This window comes from Podarcis cretensis (assembly GCF_951804945.1).
Source record: "Podarcis cretensis genome assembly, chromosome: 8".
NCBI lineage: Eukaryota > Metazoa > Chordata > Lepidosauria > Squamata > Lacertidae > Podarcis > Podarcis cretensis.
The window spans coordinates 17995731-18017440 of NC_137177.1; the positions used below are offsets into that span (position 1 = coordinate 17995731).

At 44.3% G+C, this 21710-nt stretch overlaps 1 protein-coding gene across 5 annotated transcripts in view; it reads left to right on the forward strand.

Annotated features, from left to right (window-relative positions):
- Window positions 1–8086: 8086 nt before the first annotated feature.
- The window catches only part of LOC307221513 (sialic acid-binding Ig-like lectin 13), a 30583-nt gene continuing 16959 nt past the window's right edge, over window positions 8087–21710 (forward strand). For 4 of the 5 annotated variants that reach the window (XR_013841424.1, XM_079986071.1, XM_079986073.1 and 1 more), the window contains exons 1-7: window positions 8120–8194; window positions 10784–10880; window positions 13435–13550; window positions 13870–14247; window positions 16447–16731; window positions 18114–18161; window positions 20557–20814. Coding sequence is in view for 4 of the 5 variants with exons in the window: in XM_079986071.1 (XP_079842197.1) it covers window positions 10858–10880; window positions 13435–13550; window positions 13870–14247; window positions 16447–16731; window positions 18114–18161; window positions 20557–20814 (1108 nt within the window). In the remaining variant the exon portion in view is untranslated. Of the gene's footprint in view, window positions 8195–10783; window positions 10881–13434; window positions 13551–13869; window positions 14248–16446; window positions 16732–18113; window positions 18162–20556; window positions 20815–21710 lie in introns of all 5 variants that reach the window. The other variant, XM_079986072.1, reaches the window with a different exon arrangement.

A 21710-nucleotide genomic window follows, 5' to 3' on the forward strand; every position in this document is an offset into this window, starting at 1 on the left:
TGAGAAAGCCTGGGATAGGAGGTGCAAGTGTCTTATTTTGCTGTTCTGATTTTGTGGCTCTGTGTTTGTGTGTCTCCCTTTTTAATTGCTTCATTCTTTTTTGCAAACCACCCTGGGAATATAACTGACGGTTGGTATGAAAATATTGTCACATACTCCCAAATTTCCAAGCGGCAAGAGATTTCAGGAGTGCCAGAGCTTACTCAGGATTTGATTCCCTTGGAATGAAGATCGGTGGCTCCTTTAGGATAGATTGTTTTCTTTGCACATATATACAACCTGAGCCATAGGATAGAGGGGCTCGCAGCATTAAAACTCCAACAGAGCTTTCTTCTCCATTCGGTTTCCAGGGAAGCTTGGGGTCTAGCAAAGAGAAAGACATGCCTCTGTGTCTTCAGTTTCCGACATCTGCCAAACTCACACAAAAACTCTATTTTACAAGGTGGTTGCATCCATCTAGTCGAGGGGTGGAGTTACCCCATTTGTCTCTAGGGCAACAGAGTAGCCTCATTCTAATGTAAATGGAAACATACTTAGCTGGCCACCTAAGGCCATGGCCTTAACAAAGGAACAGGTTGGGCTGGTTTCCTCTTACAGATTTTACCCTCACCAACACAAGATTGGAAAGGACCTGCAGTTATCATCCAGAATGACCTGCCAAATCTGACGGAAAGCAGAGGTGAAGTGGTAAATTTTGAAATGCAGGGTTATGTTTCCAAGGAGACTTTCTCCCCCATAAATACAAGTCCTATAGATAGCTATAGCTGTAGCCATAGATATAGATATAGCCATAGATTCATGCACACACACACACACACACACACACCAGACAGCAGCAGTACATGACGTAATACCCAATTTATTAGGAACAGCATGACTGCAATCTTATAAACATAGTTTCCTGGGAGTACATTCCATTGCACTCAGCAGTGCATACTTCATAGCTTTATTTGTGAAACTCAATGAGCTTTAACAAAAGATCTTCAGTCAGCTGAAATGCCACTTTTAACTTATAATTAGAAATGCAAACAGTCTTTCAATGAAATGTTATCATCCGATCTGCTAATGCGTTAGGGGGCAATCTTTTCGGCCCCAAGGGTCACTTGCAGCAGTGGGTGCAACACACACACACACACACACACACACACACACACACACACATTTTTGTGATTTTAAGTCGTTTAAAACTGTTTTAAATATTGTGTAACACTGTGTTTTAATGTTAATATGGTGTTTTGATTATTGTAACCTGCCCTGAGACTTTAGGGTGAAAGGTGTCTAATAAACTGTAATATAACAACAACAACAACAACTCACCAACCCTCATTCACATATGCATACAGATGCACAAACATGGCGAGACAGATAGATAGGGATGCTCGTCTCAGCATGCCAATCTCACCATTAAAGCCAAACACTTCAAGCATACCAAAGAGCTATATAGTGGGCTGTTGGTGCACAATTTAAATCGAGAGAGAGAAAGAGAGAGGCATAAAGGAGTGGCCCTCTCTACACTCCTGTTTCTCCATCAAAATCACATCTGTGGTGGGTTAGAGAGCACGGGTCTCATGGAGATACAGATGTGCAGGGCCAAGGCTGGCCCAAGACATATTGGCACCTGTCAGAGCTGCCTCCAGGTCCCAGCTCACAGAGGACCAACGCTAGGCTGTAGTTATGTACAAAAGTCTTTATTGAGATTCAGTTTCCATTTTAAAGCCGCAGCGTGCAGCTCTACGTCCCGGCCTTAGACCGGCGGGCTTTAGGACCTGGTTCCCTATCCGGGCTACCTTCTGTGCCGCTCGCCTGTACCTTTGAACTTGGCGCGCGCGCCCAGCCTGCAACTTTCCTCTTGACCGTTAACTCGCTCTCCGATGGAGGCGTGGTCAACCCTGACTCATCTTCTCTCACTGGTGGTGCATATGTGGGCTCTGATACCTGGGACTCCTCCCCCCCACTACGCTCTGGTGGGGAAGCTGGTCCTGATTTCCAACTGCTGCTCTGGGAGTCCCCGCTGGCCCCTTGCTTCTGGGGTGTCCCCCTTGGCTCGCCCCTTGCCCTGCCCATCGGCGCCCCCTTCTGTGAATCTTCCGATTCGCTGGAGAGGCTCATGGAATCTCTCGGGCTGCTGTCATATTCTCCTACGCTGCCCTCGGATTGCTCCCCCTCGCTCTCCATCTCTTCTCCTCCCTGCGCTCCCGCTGAGTCCCTGACAGGCACCAATCGGCTCCAGCTTCCAGGGGCCAAGGAAGTTTTGGCCCCCCAATGTAGTTTTTGAGGGGGCCAGCCCCCGTTAATTGTCATAAGGTGTTTGGCTCCGCCTCTTAGCTCCTTGCAACATTGCACACATGACATCAAGACATCAGGCCCCCTCAACCAGCTAGAGAAGATGACACCTCTGTTGGCACTTGATGCACACCACAAAATGGTTCCTCTCTTCCCCACCAGGAAAGAAGGGGTTAGTGAAGATCTACATGAGGAACAATGGGGGAATGAAGATCTACATTAAGACGTGGACTGTCCCTATGGATCCTGCCACCTGAGGCAACCACCTCCCTTTGCCTCATGGGTCCCTGTGCAAGTCATCAAGTCATCTTGATGTATCTATCCCTTCCTTATTATGCAAAAGACCCTTTGTTCCCAGACTTGCATTTAGCAGGGACAGTGGTCTTTTCTGGATTGAGAACACCAGAAGGGAGGCTAAAGCCCAATGTAGACATGTTATTTGATAAAGGAGAATTTTATGAAAATGATTTACAGGTGGTACCTGACCCTGGTCAAATTGGCTAAAATATACAGAAATAATAAGAGTACATGTTAGAGGTGTAATCAGGGGGAAGAAACCCTATTCCACATGTGGTGGACATGTCCCAAAATTTAAAAATTCTGGGACATGATCTATGAAGAATTAAAGAAAATCCTCAAAGAAACATTCAGTAAAAGACCAGAGGCATTCTTGCTGGGCATTTTAACAATAAACATCCCTAAAATTAAAAAAAGTCTTTTTCTGTATGCAACAATTGTGGCTAGAGTAGAAGAAGAGCAGATCCCAACTAAAATAGAGTGGCAAAAAAAATTATGTGAATGTGCTGAACTAGCCAAGATGACTGAAGCAATAAGAAATCACTTAAACTTAAGAGTGAAAAATGAATGGGATTGTTTTAAAAATTATATGCTTGAACATGGTTCCCAAATCCAAACTTGGGTGTGTTTAGAGTAAATTTCACAGAATGAATATTAATTGGAGGAGTTATTCTAGAATCTAGATAAATGATTAAATATATATTGGAACACAGTACAAAGAAAAGGAAATAAAAAGAGGAGAAGAAGCTGTTACGAGGTAGATGGAAGCTAAGCATTATAGAGAAACTGATGAATATGAATATGTAATGGAATAAAAACAGATTATAAATATAACTGTAAAGAGAAAAGATGGTGTGTAAGATGTGTAAAGTTTTAAATTGCAATAAAAAATTATTTTTTTATTTTTTAAAAAAGAGTGATGCAATCAACGTTAGTCATGATACAGAGAAAAAGCCTCCATTTTCTTCCTAATTATGAATCATGCTACAGGTCCCATTGCTGTTATCCTGTTGGCGACATATGCCCAGTTTAGGAAGAAGATTGCCTGAGGGGGGAAAAAAAATTGTTTAAGACCATCTGGTATATTCCTTATTATAGGATGAAACTCATTGAACCAGACTCAGTTCATGACATAAAGGAAATTGGGCTGAGGACTTAGTTCATATGAATGCCCACACCAACCCCCCGTCCCCCACACCACTGGGTCTTCTAAGACTTGAAAGGAAATTCTGCAGAATTTCAGAACATGTTGGACAGTGGGAAGATTTTGGGAGGACTGGCAATGGGGGGGGGGGGCACTTAGCCTCCTTGGATGAACCATAATCCTCAGGCTCACAGATTTCATTTTGTTAAAGAGTAAGTTTCTAGCATTTGTAGAACCTGAGACATGAGACAGAAAAGGTACAGCATGACTAAGCCACTTCTGGCGAAACCAAAGAAGCGCACAGAAACGCCATTTACCTTCCCTCCAGAGCGGTACCTATTTATCTACTTGCACTTTGACGTGCTTTCGGACTGCTAGGTTGGCAGGAGCTGGGACCAAGCAACGGGAGCTCACTCTGTTGTGGGGATTCGAATCGCCAACCTTCTGATCGGCAAGCCCAAGAGGCTCAGTGGTTTAGACCACAGGCTCACCCTATTCATACCCAAATCTGCCCTTAAGGCAGGATTTGTGAGCACAGAGACAATGGGGAGGCTGTTCCCGTTTCCATCCAAACCGCAGAGGAATATTTGAGGTCACTGAAAGAGTCAAAATGGCTTTAGGACTGTTTTCCTATACTGTTTCAGACATGTGGTTTATGTATTTATGTATGTGTTTGCCTGGTACATTTATGAACATTTATTTTATATTTTAGACCTTATAATTCTCATAACAGTCTATATTATTACATGCACACAATAGACTCCTTGGGGAAGGGCCATGGCTCAGTGGTAGAGAAAAAGGCTTTGTATTTATGGATGAAGTGCGGCATACAAATTTAATAAATAATAATAAGATTGGGACACGGGTGGCACTCTGGGTTAAACCACAGAGCCTAGGACTTGCCGATCAGAAGGTTGGCGGTTCGAATCCCTGTGACGGGGTGAGCTCCCGTTCCTCGGTCCCTACTCCTGCCAACCTAGCAGTTCGAAAGCACATCAAAGTGCAAGTAGATAAATAGGTACCGCTCCGGCGGGAAGGTAAACGGCATTTCCGTGCTCTGCTCTGGTTCGCCAGAAGTGGCTTAGTCATGCTGGCCACATGACCCAGAAGCTGTACGCCAGCTCCCTTGGCCAATAAAGCGAGATGAGCGCTGCAACCCCAGAGTCGGCCACGACTGGACCTAATGGTCAGGGGTCCCTTTACCTTTAATAAGATTATTTCAAAACGATGGTAAATCCTTGTTTTAGGAGTACTTCTAGAACAGCAGGTCTAAATGACACAGACCCCACACCATGGTATCTGGATAAATAGCTCACTGACCATGTAAGAGTTTTCAAAACTATTTGGGCAAAGATGGGCAGCTCAACAAGAACACGTGGCAGGAAAATTATATGGAGCACTCAAATGTTAATGAGTTTCTTCCAAGCAAAAGGTTATAATTTCATCCCTGCTGTGCTTGACGTTTTTAAGGTTAAACCTTCAGTTCAATAATTTTATGGGATTCAGATTTGGGCTGAAGCCAATTCATGCCCACTGGAAGTTGTACAGTCTGAATTCTTCAGGTAAATTTTCCCTGAACCAGGATATGTTTTGAATGCATCTTTATGATTTGACACAGATCTCCCCTCCATGTTCATCCAGGCCTGGCTCAGGACATTTAAAGATAGATACTGAATGGCTTCCTTCCTTTATTTCTGCTTCATTTGCATGAAATCGGCTGGATGAAAGCCATCAGTTTAAGATTATGCCCTTTGGACTTTTCACTATAACAGTTAACTAAACTGAGGTCTCAACAAAGCAAAAGATGTAAGGAGACAATGCCTATTTGATAATGAACAACAACCAGCCTGCAATGAGAAAACTGTGCCCCTGGTATGACTGTTTTCCAACTTCTCCATACAATGGCATCTTATCTACAGCATCTAACTATTCTAAAATATTGAAGAGCTCTCTCAGGTTCGCGGTTTTAATGTGCCGCTCTCAGCAGTACTTGAGGGCTGTTTTAAGAGAACCTCTTTTCAGAATCACATGTGTTCATGCAGAGATGGTAATACTGAAATACCAGCTCCTGTATTGCTGTTTTCCTCCTTTTGCAGAGATTTGTGTGGAGAGTTAATCACCCCATTATCATCATCTCACCCGTGGTGTTCAGCTGATTCTTTATGTGACTTTTCTCCTTGCAGATCCAGATAAGCCGGTGACTGCAAAGACTGCAAATTTTCTAGCGGCAGCTGTTAAAATAAGGGCCACAATGATGCTCTCTGAGTTTTAATGTGTGTAATTTTTAATTTAATGTTGCAGATGAATTTGCCTATTTGGGCTCATCTATGTCACTTTGCACACAAATCACAATGGCTGGGGGCTGGATGGAAATGCCTTTGAAAAAGCAAAGTGAAATCAGACAGATTTATCTAGTTCGGCAGGGGGCAATTTTAATCTGTTGCGGCAAAAATCTGGGTGCGAGGCTGCTCTGCCACCCAGCTCATCGGACTAAGTCCATGGGTCCCTGCGGAGGAAAATGAGCTCAGCCGGAGACAGGAGCAAACTGCAGAAGATCCAAGTTTATTGCGCAACAGGTTCAAGGCAAGATTGAACAGTGAGAAAGGGGTGACATGAGTTTTTGAAACTCCCTCCATGTCCCAGAATACAGTGCAAAACACGTCATGAATACATTAAAGAGAGGTTTGGTTACACAGGTTACATCATGAATATATTAAAGGGAGGTTGGGTTACACAGATTACATCATGAATATATTAAAGGGAGGTTGGGTTACACAGATTACATCATGAATATATTAAAGGGAGGTTGGGTTACACAGATTACATCATGAATATATTAAAGGGAGGTTTGGTTACACAGATTAACATATGGAGGAGGGAGGGGGGAATATGCAGAGCTGGAGATATGCGCAGATAAACACTTCCTGGGGATGAGAAAACAATGGTCCCAAATATGCATAGTCTGCTACCTGACATTGCTTGGAGGAAAGGCTGATCAGAGCGATTTGACAGGATTAGGGTCTTAACACCTTGCTTGAGGGATTATGCTGGACAGGGGAGGTGTGATGGAGTCCTAGAGAAATTGAGCAAACTGGCACGTTGATTTTCTATGAATTTTATAGATTTTAGTCCCTTTTGACATTGACAATTGGAAATAAATTGATATATTGTAGCGAAGAAGAAGGTGAAGAAGACATGCCCCCCCCTTCCGTAACAATCAAGACCAGGCTGGGTGGGGGGTTAAATTCTCCTCTCTATGTGCCACCACCCCATACCCTGATCATGTTCCCCTGCTCCACAGTCACTATTTAAGAAGAACTGAAATCTTGACATATTCATTGTAATTATGCATTAAACATCACATCTCCTAGGGTTGCCATATGTCAGGAATTTATTGGACATAGCCGGAATACTGCAATTGGAAGCAGTGTCTGGGCAGAAATCGCTCAAAATGTCCAAGAAAATTTGGATGTATGGTAACCCGTGTTGGCAGTGTCGTTTCTAGCGATTTCCCCTAAAAATTGCATTTTTGCCAAAAAAGTTCAACAACAACAACAACAAAACTTTTGTCTTTGGATTTTCACTTTTTGAAATATGGCGACCCTATTCTAGACTGGCCGTAAGCCTTCTCACAACCCAAGTCACAGCAATGTCCTCTTAAACCCATTGATGTGGGGGTGTGGAGGGCAAGGTGAATAAACTGCCTTTCCCCCTTTCACATAAACGTTTGCTTAAATTGTAAGTGTTTCCTTTTTCTCTCTGCATTCCCTCTGAATAGATATTGCATTTCCTGTCTTTTCCCAGCATAGTATCCATTTCTTCTCCCCTGGGTTTGTTATCACTTGGCACACAACTGCAGGAGTGAGACAGCCTTCAGATGAAGATCAGGAGACTTCAAAGCAGAAGAGAAACAGTAACTCAAGTGTAACAGTCACTGTAATTTAGATAATAGAATATTAGAATTGTAGAGCTGGAACGGACCCTGAGGAACATCTAGCCCAACCCCTGCAATACAGGAATATGTAGCTGTCCCATACAGGGATCGGACCTGCAACCTTGGTGTTATCAGCACCACACTCTAACCAAATGCGGACAGGTTAAAAAGACACTTTCCAGGCTGTTCAGAATATACACCTATTGCCAAAACACTTGGGAATGTATCTGCCACAAGGAGAGGCTTGGCCCCCCTGCCCCAGATCCATTTGAGACAAATCCTGCATCACTGATGCTCAAACAACCATCCCCAGTGACCCATTGCTTGCCCAACCCATCATCATGTATTTCACTATTCATGGCCCATCGGCTTTGCAAAACTGATTGCAAAGCATAACCACTTCTGCTTTTTGCAGGTATTTATTTCTGGCAAACCTTCTCCCCGGCATTGCTATTCTGATCAGAGAGCAGGTCAGGCTCATTGGCAGAAGGACTCCTGGCGAGGGTTTGGGTGAACACTACAGCCATTGTAAGCAGGTAAGAATATTTTTCTTCTTGTTGAATACAAAATTCTGCCAAAACATAAGAAGCTTTAGAAACCATCGTTTTCAGAGGGCTGAGACCAAAAGGACTTTGGAAGTGCATAATGTTCGCTGTGTTTGACTCTCATTGAATTTGCTTTCTTTTTCCTACAGTCATTTCTTTTCTTAATTAGTGGTGGTTCTTCAGCTTAGTCAAGTGGAATATCTCAGCGCTTAAGCCTGTTAGTTGTTTTGGAATTTCCTGGTTATATGACAAGCAATTTCATAATGTCGCTAATGTCTTGTTGTATGACGCTCCTGCCCTCTCACTAGAGGGAATCCTATTGAATGATATTTTCATTTTGACTCATGCCCTTGCTGTTAAGTATATGCAGGGTTTATAAATCACACAGGATTCTGTACCACAGATAATGCTGAAGAGTTTTGTGTAACTGACCCCCATCTCTACCCCACCTGTAAGAATAGGAAGTGTGCAGATCTATTTTGATTAATAGTACTGAAACAGGTTTAGAGACAGATCTAATTTTTGGGGGAAAACTCAGGTGGCAGTTTTGAAATCTCTCACATGTATAATTGCAGAACTTTTGAAATCTCTCACATGTGTAATTGCAGAACTTTGAAGTGCCCAGGAAGAACTTTATGTTCTAGGAAGAGTGTTGTGTGGTTGAGTTGGCTGTATGGCATTTACAGTACAACCCAAGCAGGCTTACTCAACTTCCGTTTAATGAGACTTAAGTCTACGATCCATTCACATTTCCCTAGGCACATGTCCCCACAAACCCACAAAGGTTTACTGTTCCGCATAGATATGCTCAGGGATGCCTCAGTTAGTGACTGTGGGTTGTATCTGACAATAGTCCTACTCAGATAAGACCCTGGAGTCAAAGGGTTCAAATCTATTAATTCTGATCAGCTTACTCTGAGTAGGGCCAACAAGGGATACAATGCTGTGTATGGAATTGCTGTGCAACAGGGAAACGAATGGTAAGGAGAGGAATTTGAATGGGCAAATTAAGCTTGCTTTATGAGAAGGCATTTTGGGGTGTTTGTCTTAGTAACCTATCACTCTGGTTCCTCTCTGCTTTCCTGTATAATATGGTGGTCACCAGTGAGTCTTTTTAATGAAAAAATAAAGGGAAGAGAGAGAGAGAGAGAGAGAGAGAGAGAGAGAGAGAGAGAGAGGAATTATGGGAGTTCCCAGACTGGTTGTTTATTGGACACTCAGGCTATGCTTGCCCAGAGCTTGCATGTTGCTGGAGGTTCTATGACACCACCAGTTTATAGAGCACTGATCCTGATCTGCCTGGGCAACAGTTACATGGCATGGCCAGCTAAAGTTTGTCAACCTGCACTTTCCAGTTTCAATTACCCATCACTTTTCCATGGGACTTTTGTGCTGTTTGTATGCACTATATTTGGTTGTTATCCCACATTTTCTAGCGCAACGATTCCTTCGCTTTTCTCATCACAAAAAGGCGAAGGAATCTTTGCAATGGAAAATGTGGGATAATGATCAAATGTGATGCGCACAAACAGCCCATCTGCAAGTGCCCTTTGACTAGGAATGTTTACATTCCTTCACCTGACCCCCAGGGGCATCTAATAGTGGCTGCCTGCTCTGTGACTACTTTAGTATTACAAAACCCAGGAAGTCGGGCAAGAAGACAATATTGGTTTATAAAACTATACGTGCTGTGGAGAAAGTGACTAGAGAATTTTTCTTTTCACCCTCTCTTGCCAATGCTAGAACTCAGGGCCATCTAAAGAAGCTTGAGAAATTCTGTACAGACAAAAGTTTCCTCACAATGCACATAGTTAAACTATGAGGTTTGCTACCCCAAGATGTGGTGATGACCACCAGTTTCAATGGCTTTAAACAGTGCTTTTTTCTGGGGGGACGCAGGGGGACGTGTACCCCTAAACATTTTGTGAATCTAACAGGAGAAAAAACTTTTTTTAAAAAAACAAAACAAATGTTTCTTCTCTAGAACGGTGATTCGTCAGTTCCGTTGTTACCCCTATGCATGTTCTTTGTACTTTTGTCCATTTACTGTATTTATTTCCCCCGATTTAAACTATAACATTCTAATTTTCTTGAGTTAAAATGAGAGTACCCTTAAACATTTTTTAAAGAAAAAAAACCCACTGGCTTTAAAAGTGAAATGGGCAAATTTATGGATAAGCCTATCAGTGGCTGCTAGGCATGTTGTCAGTTCGTATCCGTACCCAGTTGAAGCTGCACACGTTTAAAACCCTTCGTGACTTTGACCTGAAAGACTTCTTCCTTCCCTACAACCCTCTTAGCTCTGAAGATCAAGGAAGGGAGCCATCTTGGTTGTTCCACCATCCTCAGAAGCTCAGGGTGGTGGTGGCCCAGGAGAGGGCATTTTTGGTGGTGGCCCCTAAGTTGTGAAACTCCCTCCCCAGAGCTGCCTCTGGCACCTTCATTATTACAGCTTTCTTCAAATGCTGAAGAGGCCCCTGTTTACCCTGGCTTTTGACACCTGAGGTATATATTTCTAGGACCCACCTTGTTTCTGAGTTTTAAGTGGATTAAAAACTGTTTTTAATCTTGTGTTTTAAGGCTGCAACTTACCCTTGAATGCCGGTTGCTGGAGAGCAACAGTGGGCGTCGGCATTTGCACTCACTTCCTGCTTATGGGTTTGCCAACGGCATCTGGGTGGCCACTGTGAGAAACAGGAAGGTGGAGAAGCATCCACTGGTCTGATCCAGAGTATGACTCAGTGATTTCTCCACCACTATCAATCTCTTCCTATCACATACAGCCACAGAAGGGCCTTGGGTGTGCTTTAGGTCGATTTCTCCAGTAGGAACTACTTGGTGTGGTTCAGATGTTGTAATATTTAGTTCTCTCAGTTCAATAATGCATACACTCCAACATTTATCTGATGAAAATAGGGACATCCTTAATAATAATGATAACAACAACAACAATACTGTGGTACCTCGGTTTTTGGATGCCTCCACTGCCAAACATTTCGGTTTTCAAATACCAAAAACCTGGAAGTAAATGCTTCTGTTTTCAAACTTGCCTCGGAAGTTGAACGGCTTCTGCTGCATATATCAGTTGTTTTTCACAATTCTGTCTATTGAATTGGCAGACCGTATGTCAGTATTTGAATATTTTGGAAGTCAAACGGTCTTCTGGAATGGATTATGTTCGAAAACTGAGGTACCACTGTACTTTTATTATTTATCCCTCATCTATATGACTGGTTGTTTATTGAGCATGCATGATATGTTTGCCCAGTGCTTGCATGTTGCTGGAGGTTCTATGACATCACCAGTATACAGAGCATTGATCCTGATACGTCCGGGCAACAGTCACATGGCATTGCCAGCTAAAGGTTGTCATCCTGCACTTTCCAGTTTCAATTACCCATCACTTTTCCATGGGACTTTTGTGCTGTTTGTATGCACCATATTTGGTCATTATCCCACGTTTTCTAACACAATGATTCCTTCGCTTTTCTCATCACAAAAAGGCAAAGGAATCTTTGCAATGGAAAATGTGGGATAACAACCAAATATGATGCGCACAAACAGCCCATTGCAAGCGCCCCGTGACTAGGAATGTTGACATTCCTTCACCTGACCCCCAGGGGCATATAATAGTGGCAGCCTGCTTTGTGACTTTGTAAATAAGAATAAGAATAAGAATAAGAATAAGAATAAGAATAAGAATACACTGGCACCTTGGTTCTCAAACTTAATCTGCTCTGGAAATCCATTCCAAAACCAAAGCGTTCTAAAACCAAGGTGTGCTTTCCCATAGAAAGTAATGCAAAATGGATTAATCCATTCCAGACTTTTAAAAACAACCCCTAAAACAGCAATTTAACATGAATTTTATGATCTAATGAGACCATTAATCCATAAAATGAAAGCAATAATCAATGTACTATAGTATAAAATAAATAAGACAGTCTTGTAGATGATAAAAATTAACTTTTTTTCCTTACCTGCACTGATGTTAGTCATTGTTTGGATGGGGGGCTTTTCTCCATTTCTACATACAGTTAATCAATCAGTAGCTGAACTGGGTTCCACACAGTCACAAAAACAAATTAACTGAAAAAGCCTCAAAAACAAAAACACAAAATAAATAGCAAAAACAAAAGTGCCAAACTTAATCCGTTCCGGAAGTCAGTTTGACTTCCGAAATGATTGAAAACCAAGGCGCAGCTTCTGATTGGCGAAGGTGCCCCAGAAACAATAGCCGACAGCCACATCGGATATTCGACTTCCAAAAAACGTTTGAAAACCAGAATACTCACTTCTGGGTTTTCGGCGTTTGAAAACCAAGGTATTTGAGTACCAATGCGTTTGAGAACCAAGGTACCACTGTAATAATAATACTTCTGTAATTTATCCCTCATCTAACGGACTGGGTTGCCAATGAGGTTTTTATTGGGTTATTGTAATTGAAAACTAATAAAAATTATTATACGAAAATGGGATCACGTGTGACTTTTCCAGAGAGCACAATGAGCACAAATCATCATAAATGCACGGGAGGAAAAAGGATGTCTGGAGGGGCCCTGAAAAATATACTCTCCTCATTGTCTTCTGACATACGAACCAGACAAGTTATTTGTGTCTTGTGTATCAAAGACACTTATGGGTGATTTAAATCTTTCAAATAAAGGAGTCAATAATTCAATGTGGCAGCACCTAGGTTTTGGCACTCCTTGTCTGATAGAATCATAAAATCCTAGAGTTGGAAGGGACCCTGGGGTTCATCTAGTCCAACCCCCTGCAATGCAGGAATTTCAGCTAAAGCATTCAGGACAGAGGGCCATCTGACTTCTGCTTAAAGACCTCCAAGGATAGAGAGTCTACACCCTCTCCGGGGAAGTCTATTCCACTGTCCAAAAGCTCTTACTTAGGGCTGGCAACCTCTGGTATTAGATGCCCACTAAAACCTTTGTTGTTGTTGCTGCAGCAAGTCTACCCAGACTCATAATTATAAGTTACACATCTTCGTTTTTAACTTTTTGCTCACACCATCTGTGTAATATTGATAACTATTTTATATTACTTTCTCCACACTCCTTAGATATCATCATCATCATCATCATCATCATCAAGTGCTTTATATTTTTCTATGTAGAAATAAAATCATTAAAACAGGCTGAGAGTGGCATAGTTCCCAAATTATTCGAAAGCAGACCCATTCTTTCTGAACTCACTTTTCCTGCTCGTTCTTTCAGTTTCTTGGGCTCCTTTCCAGCAGAAGGACAAAGAGCTTTTGGAAGGAGACGCAAGATGAGTTATCCCCTTGGAGCCTTCATTTTCGGACTGCTTTCAACCTGCCTGCATTGGGAAGGTAAAGAGAAGACTGAAAGGGCAGCGCTATGGGGACAACGCAGGGGGCTCATCCATGCTTCCTCTAGTCCCACTTCTTATTCCCAGGAAAAACTGCTCTTTAGCGCTCAATTGGAGCATATGGCAATTCGAGTTTTCTCTGGATTGATGTTTGCTCCCATTTAGCACTAAAGAGTGGGAAAGGAGCAGGGCAAGTGGAAATGTGGAGGAACCCAGAGTCTACACCCTGAAATATCCAGTCTTTTCCAGTAATGGGGGACAGGGAGGAGTGGGTGTTCTGGAATAGGCTGATGAAGTTTCTTATTGTCTCCTCCACACAGGTGCTCAATGCCTTCCAGGGTACAACCTGACAGTCCCCCCTGAAGTGAGAGTACAGGAGGGGTTCTGTGTCGTCATCCCCTGCAAATTCACTTACCCAGCATCGACTGACACCAGTGGTGTTGAATTGCATGGATATTGGTATACCATAAACAGCAAAGCTTCCGATGCTGCAGTGGCCACCAATGATAGGAATAAACAGATAGAACGCTTCACTCGTACTCGCTTCCTTCTGTTGGGGGACTTGGAACAAGGAGACTGTTCCCTCACCATCAACAATGCCCGCAAAAGCTCCGATGAAAGAGCATACTATTTCAGAGTAGAGAAAGGCACAATAAAATTTAGCTACTCAGATTTACCTACATTAGTGAAAGTGGCAGGTGAGTGGCTGGAAGGATGCCTGGCTCTCTGCTGTCTGTCTGTCTGTCTGCCCCTGAGCCTTTGGGTGAAGGAACCTGTCTCAGCACTCTTGCCCTCACCGCCAACACGGCCAGAGTGATCTCTCCCTGCCTCGGAGCCAAGCAGGGCCGCACTGTGGTGCCTGCCCATTCACACAGGGGGAGCCCAGCCAGATGAATTGGCACTTGTTGGGTGCAAAGAAGGTGTCTGGCACCCCCAGTGTGGCCCAGCGCTGTGCTCCTCTCTGCAACCATTGGTATCACCTACGCTGGGAGAGAAGCACCAGAAAATTAAAATCTGCTGTGTATGAACTGACACATCTACCTGTGCTTAACCCCCCCAATTAATCTAACCCATTAAGACAGCTTGGGAAAACACTTGGCTTTGCAAGAATTTTCTTTATTTCTTCCAGAGTACAGTGGTGCCTCACAAGACGAAATTAATCCGTTCCGCGAGTCTCTTCGTCTTGCGGTTTTTTCGTCTTGCGAAGCAAGCCCATTGACGGCTTAGCGGCTATTAGCGGCTTAGCAGCTTAGCGGCTTTAAGAAAAAGGAAAAAAACTCGCAAGAACTCACAAGACGTTTCATCTTGCGAAGCAAGCCTATAGGGAAATTCGTCTTGCGGAACGACTCAAAAAACGGAAAACTCTTTCGTCTAGCGAGTTTTTCATCTTGCGAGGCATTCGTCTTGTGGGGCACCACTGTACTGGAAAAAGCCCTTGAGATTTTGAGCATTGTTTGCTGTTATACAGTTGTACCTTGGTTCTGGAATGCCTTGTGACTCGAATATTTTGGCTCCAAAATGCCACAAACCCGGAAGTGAGTGTTCCGGTTTGCAAACGTTCTTTGGAACTTGAATGTCCGATGCGGCTTCTGAATGTTTTGGAAGTCGAACAGACTTCTGGAACGGATTCTGTCCAACTTCCGAGGTACTACTGTATTCTAATGGATCATGGAATATTGCTTTAATTTATATAAGTTAGGGTTGCCATATGTCCGGGATTTGGTCATCAGAAACAGTGCCCAGGCAGAAATCACTGGAACGTCTGTGGGGGGGGGGGGAGCTGTGTCGGAAGTATATATTTTGTTGAATTTTCTTAAAAGTAGCTCAACAACTTTGACAAAGTTTCACTTCCTGAATTATGGCAACCCCAATAAAAGTTGTTAGTTTTAAAGTTACGTTCTTATTATGACTTTTTCCCCCATTGGATCAGATTATTAGGTGTGTGATCTTTGCTTTCTACTTTGTTGTTTCTTCAGCTTGTAAACTGCCTTGCGTATAGTAATATAGAAAGTATACAAATTAAAAATTAAAATGAAATGGAACAGAGAACTGACACCCACTTTTGTCTTTCCCATGCCTGGAAAGCATGTATCTGAGTGGTTTTCTGCTTGTTCCATATTTTCTAGGAGGGCTCTAAGCGGCTTTGCCTTGACCCCACCACTCCGCCCCCGAAAGCATGCTCTTCTGCATTAAATCAGAACAAAGGGCAATCTGGGGGCAACCCGCTTGCCATTTGCTCTGAATCAGGGCTGAATAGTGGGTTTTCCTGGGAGAAAGTGGGGGGGGGGGAACGCAAGTGTGGATGAGCTCAAATGCTCACTGAAAAAAGACTGACTCTCCATTTTGGTGCATCCCTCAGCCTATTCTTTTGCCCATGGAATTAACAAAGCTCCTTTCCCCACTCATCACTTATCAGCCCCCATTTCCATGTCCCTTTTCTTGCTCAAAATACCCTGCATTGCCATAAAGGTGCTCAGAATTCCAGAGCTGCGCAGATAAGGATGCATGTCAAGTCTCCAACAGAACTAATATAGCAAAGGATCATGGCTTTAAAGAGCAACAACAAATTATCAGAAACCCATTACAGTGGTACCTTGGGCTTCAGGTTACAGACTCCGCTAACCCAGAAATAGTACCTTGGGTTAAGGACTTTGCTTCAGGACGAGAACAGAAATTGTGGTCCGGCGGTGTGGCGGCAGCAGGATGCCCCATTATCTAAAGTGGTGCTTCAGGTTAAGAACAGTTTCAGGTTAAGAACGGACATCCGGAACGAATTAAGTACTTAACCCAAGGTACCACTGTATCTCTTTTTCTGAAGTGATGCCAATGGCCATCACAAATATAAGGCTGGTTGAGGTTGCTATTTACTTATGCATCTTCTTTCTCCATAAATCTAGAGAAACCTGAAATACAGATACCGGGAAAGCTTCGGGCAGGACATCCAGTGAATATCAGTTGTACAACCCCAGGAAGTTGTTCTTCGCAGGTGGACCTCACCTGGGGAGGCGTTTCTGTAGCCAACACATCGAGGGCCACAAGCGAGCAGACAAATGAAATCAAGGTTTACGGTACCTTCATACCCTCAATTGCAGACCATGGCCAGAATCTCATCTGCAATGCCAGCTACAACCAGGGGACCCATCCTGTGCAAACAGAGGAGAGGATCCAGTTGGACGTCAGCTGTGAGTGACTCTGGGTGTTGTTGTTGTTGTTGTTGTTGCTGCTGCTGCCGTTTTAAACACTAAACTTCTAATCTAGCTGAGCTGGAACTGAAGTGACTTGGGGAAAAGACTTGTTAAGGAAACTCTAGCTCAACTGTGCCTAGAAGAGTTGTGAGCCATGACGCTCACTCTCTTGCCTCTGAGGGCAGGTCCATTGTCTGGCTTTTGCCCGTGGGCACCCCTTTTGTGGGGGACCTTTTCCTCTTGTTATGTTTCAGGAAGAGTGAGGCCATCCAAGACAGCCCAGTGTGCTTAACTATGAGTTAATTACAGTCACGAGCTAATTCAAGGCAAAACTATGAAGCAGACAATCTGAGGCAAGGCTAGAGAAGCACAAAGCGTTAGCGTGTATCTCAGTTTGTCATTTGAGGCTGGCTCCTCCTATGTCCATTACTTGGTGGAACAGCAACTGTCTATTGCCTGGAAACAGTGTGGTCTCCTTCAGATCAATGGGCTGCAAAAGTGGGGTAGAGCAAATTGAGTTCAGTAGGGCAGGCATGGAGCATTCTGCAAAAGAAAACTACTGATGCTGAAAAACGCAGGAAGACACAACATTGCCATCAGGGCTGGCTTTGCCACAGGTATGGGCAACCTGCAGCCCCCCAGATGTTGGTGGCATCTATCTCCCTTTAGCCCCAACCAGCATGCCCAGTGGTGAGGAATGGTGGGAGATGGAGTCCATAAAAATCTGGAAGGCCACAGGATCCCTATGCCTCCTCTATAGTGCCTATGACACATTTGGGGGTATTAAAAGTACCCGACTTTATATTACAAGGCTCACCATAACTTTCAGCTGGAAGGAACAGAATGCTGGAGAAGGTCACTTTTTTGGTCTTCTAAACCAGCAGTGCAATCCATATGCAAAGTACCAGACAGGAAAATGGCCATGGATGGCCACCCATCACAGATGATTCAGCTGAGATTCCTGCATTGCAGGGGGTTGGCCCATATGACCCTTGGGTCCCCTTCCAACTCTAAGACTCTATGATTCTAACTGGTGTTGGTCATCTGTTGCAGAGAGGGGAACCACCAGCCCACCCAGGTTGACTACAACTCCCATCAGCCCCAGCCAGCATGGCAGATGCTTAGGAATGATGGGAAGTGCAGTGTGACATCTGGAAGGCATCAGGTTCTCCATCTCTGTGCAGTGATGCTCAGAGGACAAAGTGGCAAAACCTTGAGTGGGTGGGCAGATGAAGCAGGTTGGATGTGGCCCCCAAAACTACTTACAGAGAAAGATACCTGTGAATGCAATATCCTAGGATTAGAATCTCTCCCTGCTTTTGCTAAATCCCCACTTGACAGGGCCACTCCCTAACAAGGCTTGTGCTTGCCTTTTACAGACCCACCAATGCTGTGGTTCAGTGGGAGACTTGAACGTCCTGGTGAAAGTAAGTATTTTATGTATTTGTTAGCCATTATAAAGGTAAAGGTAAAGGTACCCCTGCCCGTACGGGCCAGTCTTGCCAGACTCTAGGGTTGTGCGCTCATCTCACTCTATAGGCCGGGAGCCAGCGCAGTCCGCAGACACTTCCGGGTCACGTGGCCAGCGTGACAAGCTGCATCTGGCGAGCCAGCGCAGCACACGGAACGCCATTTACCTTCCCGCTGGTAAGCGGTCCCTATTTATCTACTTGCACCCGGAGGTGCTTTCGAACTGCTAGGTTGGCAGGCGCTGGGACCGAACGACGGGAGCCCACCCCATTGCGGGGATTCGAACCGCCGGCCATGCGATCGGCAAGTCCTAGGCGCTGAGGTTTTACCCACAGTGCCACTCGCGTCCCGTTAGCCATTATACAGACCATGAAAATAAAGATGGCTGCCTAAGCCATGGTAGCCACAGTTCCTTGGAGCAAGCAGCACTAAATGCATGTGAGTCTATTTGTGTGTGGATTTTGCTTGTTTTTAAAGCACGGACTCTTCAAAGGATAAGTGTCAGGATGCTGTCAGCGGCTGTTGGCTGGTTGCCCAGGAAAGTACAAAGACGAGGAAAAGTTTCTTGCAGTCCTTTTTTATTTCAATCTTTACATAGTGAGGCTATAGAACCCAGCCTCTTGGATGATGGCATTGTCCCAAATGAATCTCCAACCCCCCACCTCTCCCACTTCCTCCTTCATCATCATCACCATCACCTCCTCTATGTGTGATGCTAAGTGCCCTCTGTCTTTGAGCTCTTTGCTCTCCTACTTTCAAGGCTCACCAGGTTCTGGGAGATGGTGGGTCTGGAATGCTTTCTTTCATATATATAATATTAGTTTTTTAACATATCATTTTCAACAATTATTAAACATAATTTTCTATATTATACAATTTTTTTTACTTCCATCAATCACATCTGAAAATTTTCCAATTTCTTACTTTCACTATTACATTTAACTAATGTCTCTCTTCCTTCTCTTCTTTGCAATATTTCATATAGTTCTCCTTACAAAACTTCTTGTAGTCCTACTAGCGTAATTTGTTGATTACAGTTGCTCTTCAAATAGCCCATATATTTCTTCCAATCCTCTGTGAATCTCTGGTCCCACAGGTTTCGAATCCTTCCTGCCATTTTATCCAGTTCTGCGTAGTCCATTAATTTTGAGGTCTGGAATGCTTTCTAGTGATAACATGTCAGCCAGCTGCTGCTCTGGCTCTGTCTCCTCCTCCTCTCCCATTATTTCCCAACTTTCCCCCTCATCTGCCTCTGAGCTGCGACCTCCCACAAACCCCTGTTGTCAATCTAGACTGTCTTCCTCTTCCTCCTCCCTGGAAGGGTCAGGATGGGGAGGCAATCTCCACAACTCCTCCTCCTCTGCCCAGTCCCTGACAATAAGGTTCTGCCAGTGGCAGACCTTGGCATCTCAAATTTCGGTGGTGTCCTGTGTGATGCCAAAATCCGACACCCCCCCCCCTCTCACCTTCACTTGGATGTCATAGCTGCATCACCTACTGTGGTCCCCTGGAAGCTCAGTGCTCAGTACAACCGCACTGGTCACGTTCCTCTAGATCCATCTTTGGCTGCGTACCTTGAAAGTAAACACTGCCCAGTAAATAAGATGTTACACTTGAGGAGCAAGAGAGAGTGATGCTTTGCCCCAAGGCAGGCATATGTCCCTAGTTGATCACTAAGACCACCTTGGGGAGCAGCATTACTGCTCCCACATGGATCAGAAGCACCACCAGTGCCATTTTCCTAGAAAAAGAGGTGCCCAAACTCACCATGAACATTCTCTTAGAATGGCAATGGTGCCCACCTGAGAGGTGCCGGAACTGAGTTCGGGGGAGTTCCTCAGAAAAAGAGCCCTTAGCACCACTCATGTTAATGAGGAATCGTGTCTTCAGTTTTGTGGGCCCAACTCATCAGAACTTCCTCCCTGTGGAAACCAGATAGGCATCATACGTGTTATATTTCAGATGCCTGGTCCAAATGGTTTTTCTCCCAGTAGGCTTTGCTCCATGAATGTTGCTGTGATGTTTCAATCTCCTGATGTTTCAATCGCTCGTGTTCAGTTTATGTTTTAGATAGTGTAAATATTGTATGCTTTTTATTTGTTTGTCGTTGGGCGCTGCAACCACCCAGCCTTTGTTTCCTGTCTGCAAAATGGGGATTTCGAAGATTTGGCAGCCCAACCATTATTTGAAACATTGTCCACCTCTGACAAGCAAGCTGCCATCTCTTTATTTTGTGTTGCATCTGGAGGTGGTTGGATAAGAACTGTTTTCTTTGACTGGGATGGGAGGGCAGCCAGACCAGAAGCTTGATAACCGCTGTGGCATCCCACTGTCCTGTTTGGAATCTTGCAGGTCAGAGAAACTTCACAGGTGCTTCCCATATCGAAGTCCAGGAAGGTGACTCCATCACGTTGTTCTGCAGGATAAAGAGCAACCCCATAGCCAATGTGGCCTGGGTGACAAAATCACAAAAGACCACTGGTTGGCGATCCTCCAAAACCAATAGCCTGACAATTTCGAATGTGAAGCTGGCGGACAAAGGGGGATACAAATGCCATGCATCGAACACAGAGGGCGAGACTGATGCCACCTTCCAGCTCTATGTAGCATGTAAGGAAGACAAAACTGGGGTTCATGCAGTGGGGTGTTGCTGAGAGATAAAATAAAACCTTTCAAGGAGATTCAGACATGATAGAGGATATTGTTGGGAATGTTGGGGATGACTCTGGAACTCCTTGCTACAAAGGGGCATTGTTGTGGCAAATATGGGGAATTAGCTAGGTATATTGCTGCAAAAGACATCAGGTTGCACCGGGAAACCTCTTCCTGCATGACTAGTGCTATTGGGGTTTGCTACTGTGCATTCCCCAGGTGATGGAATCACCCTTTGAATTTCCCCACTCCATGTCAGGAAGACTTCATACAGGCCTTGGTTACACACATACAGCTTGTCCACACTCCCGCTTGTCTCGTGCCTAGAATACATGGGTCTGAGTGGTTTTCTGCTTGACCCATGCTTTGTAGGGACAGATCTGAGTGCATACTCTCCCATGAAAATTATGGGAGCATCTTTTGATGCTGCGCTGCCTCGCAAGTTAGCTGGTTCACAAAGGAGCATCTTTGGGTGCCATGCTCTTACAAGAGCCAGATGACTTGCATGAGAGCACAACACCGCTACAAGTGCCCACTGTAAGCACCGACTCACCCTCCTTCCGGAGCTTGGGGGTGGCACTTGAGGGGGTGGGAATGGGACATTCCAGGATCAAATTGGAAGCTGGGATGGCTTCTGTAATTGTGGGATGTCAAGGGGAAATTGCAACACTTGAAGGGCATGTGTGTGGTTTTCCCTTGGCCCTCTCCTTTCCAGGGAAAACCCATTCTTTAGTGCTAAATTGGAGCAAACGTCAATTCAGAGAAAACCCAAATTGCCATTTGCTCCAATTGTGTGGTTAAGAGCTCTTTCCCCCAGGGGAAGCAGAGGGACAAGAGTAAGTGTGGATTAGCCC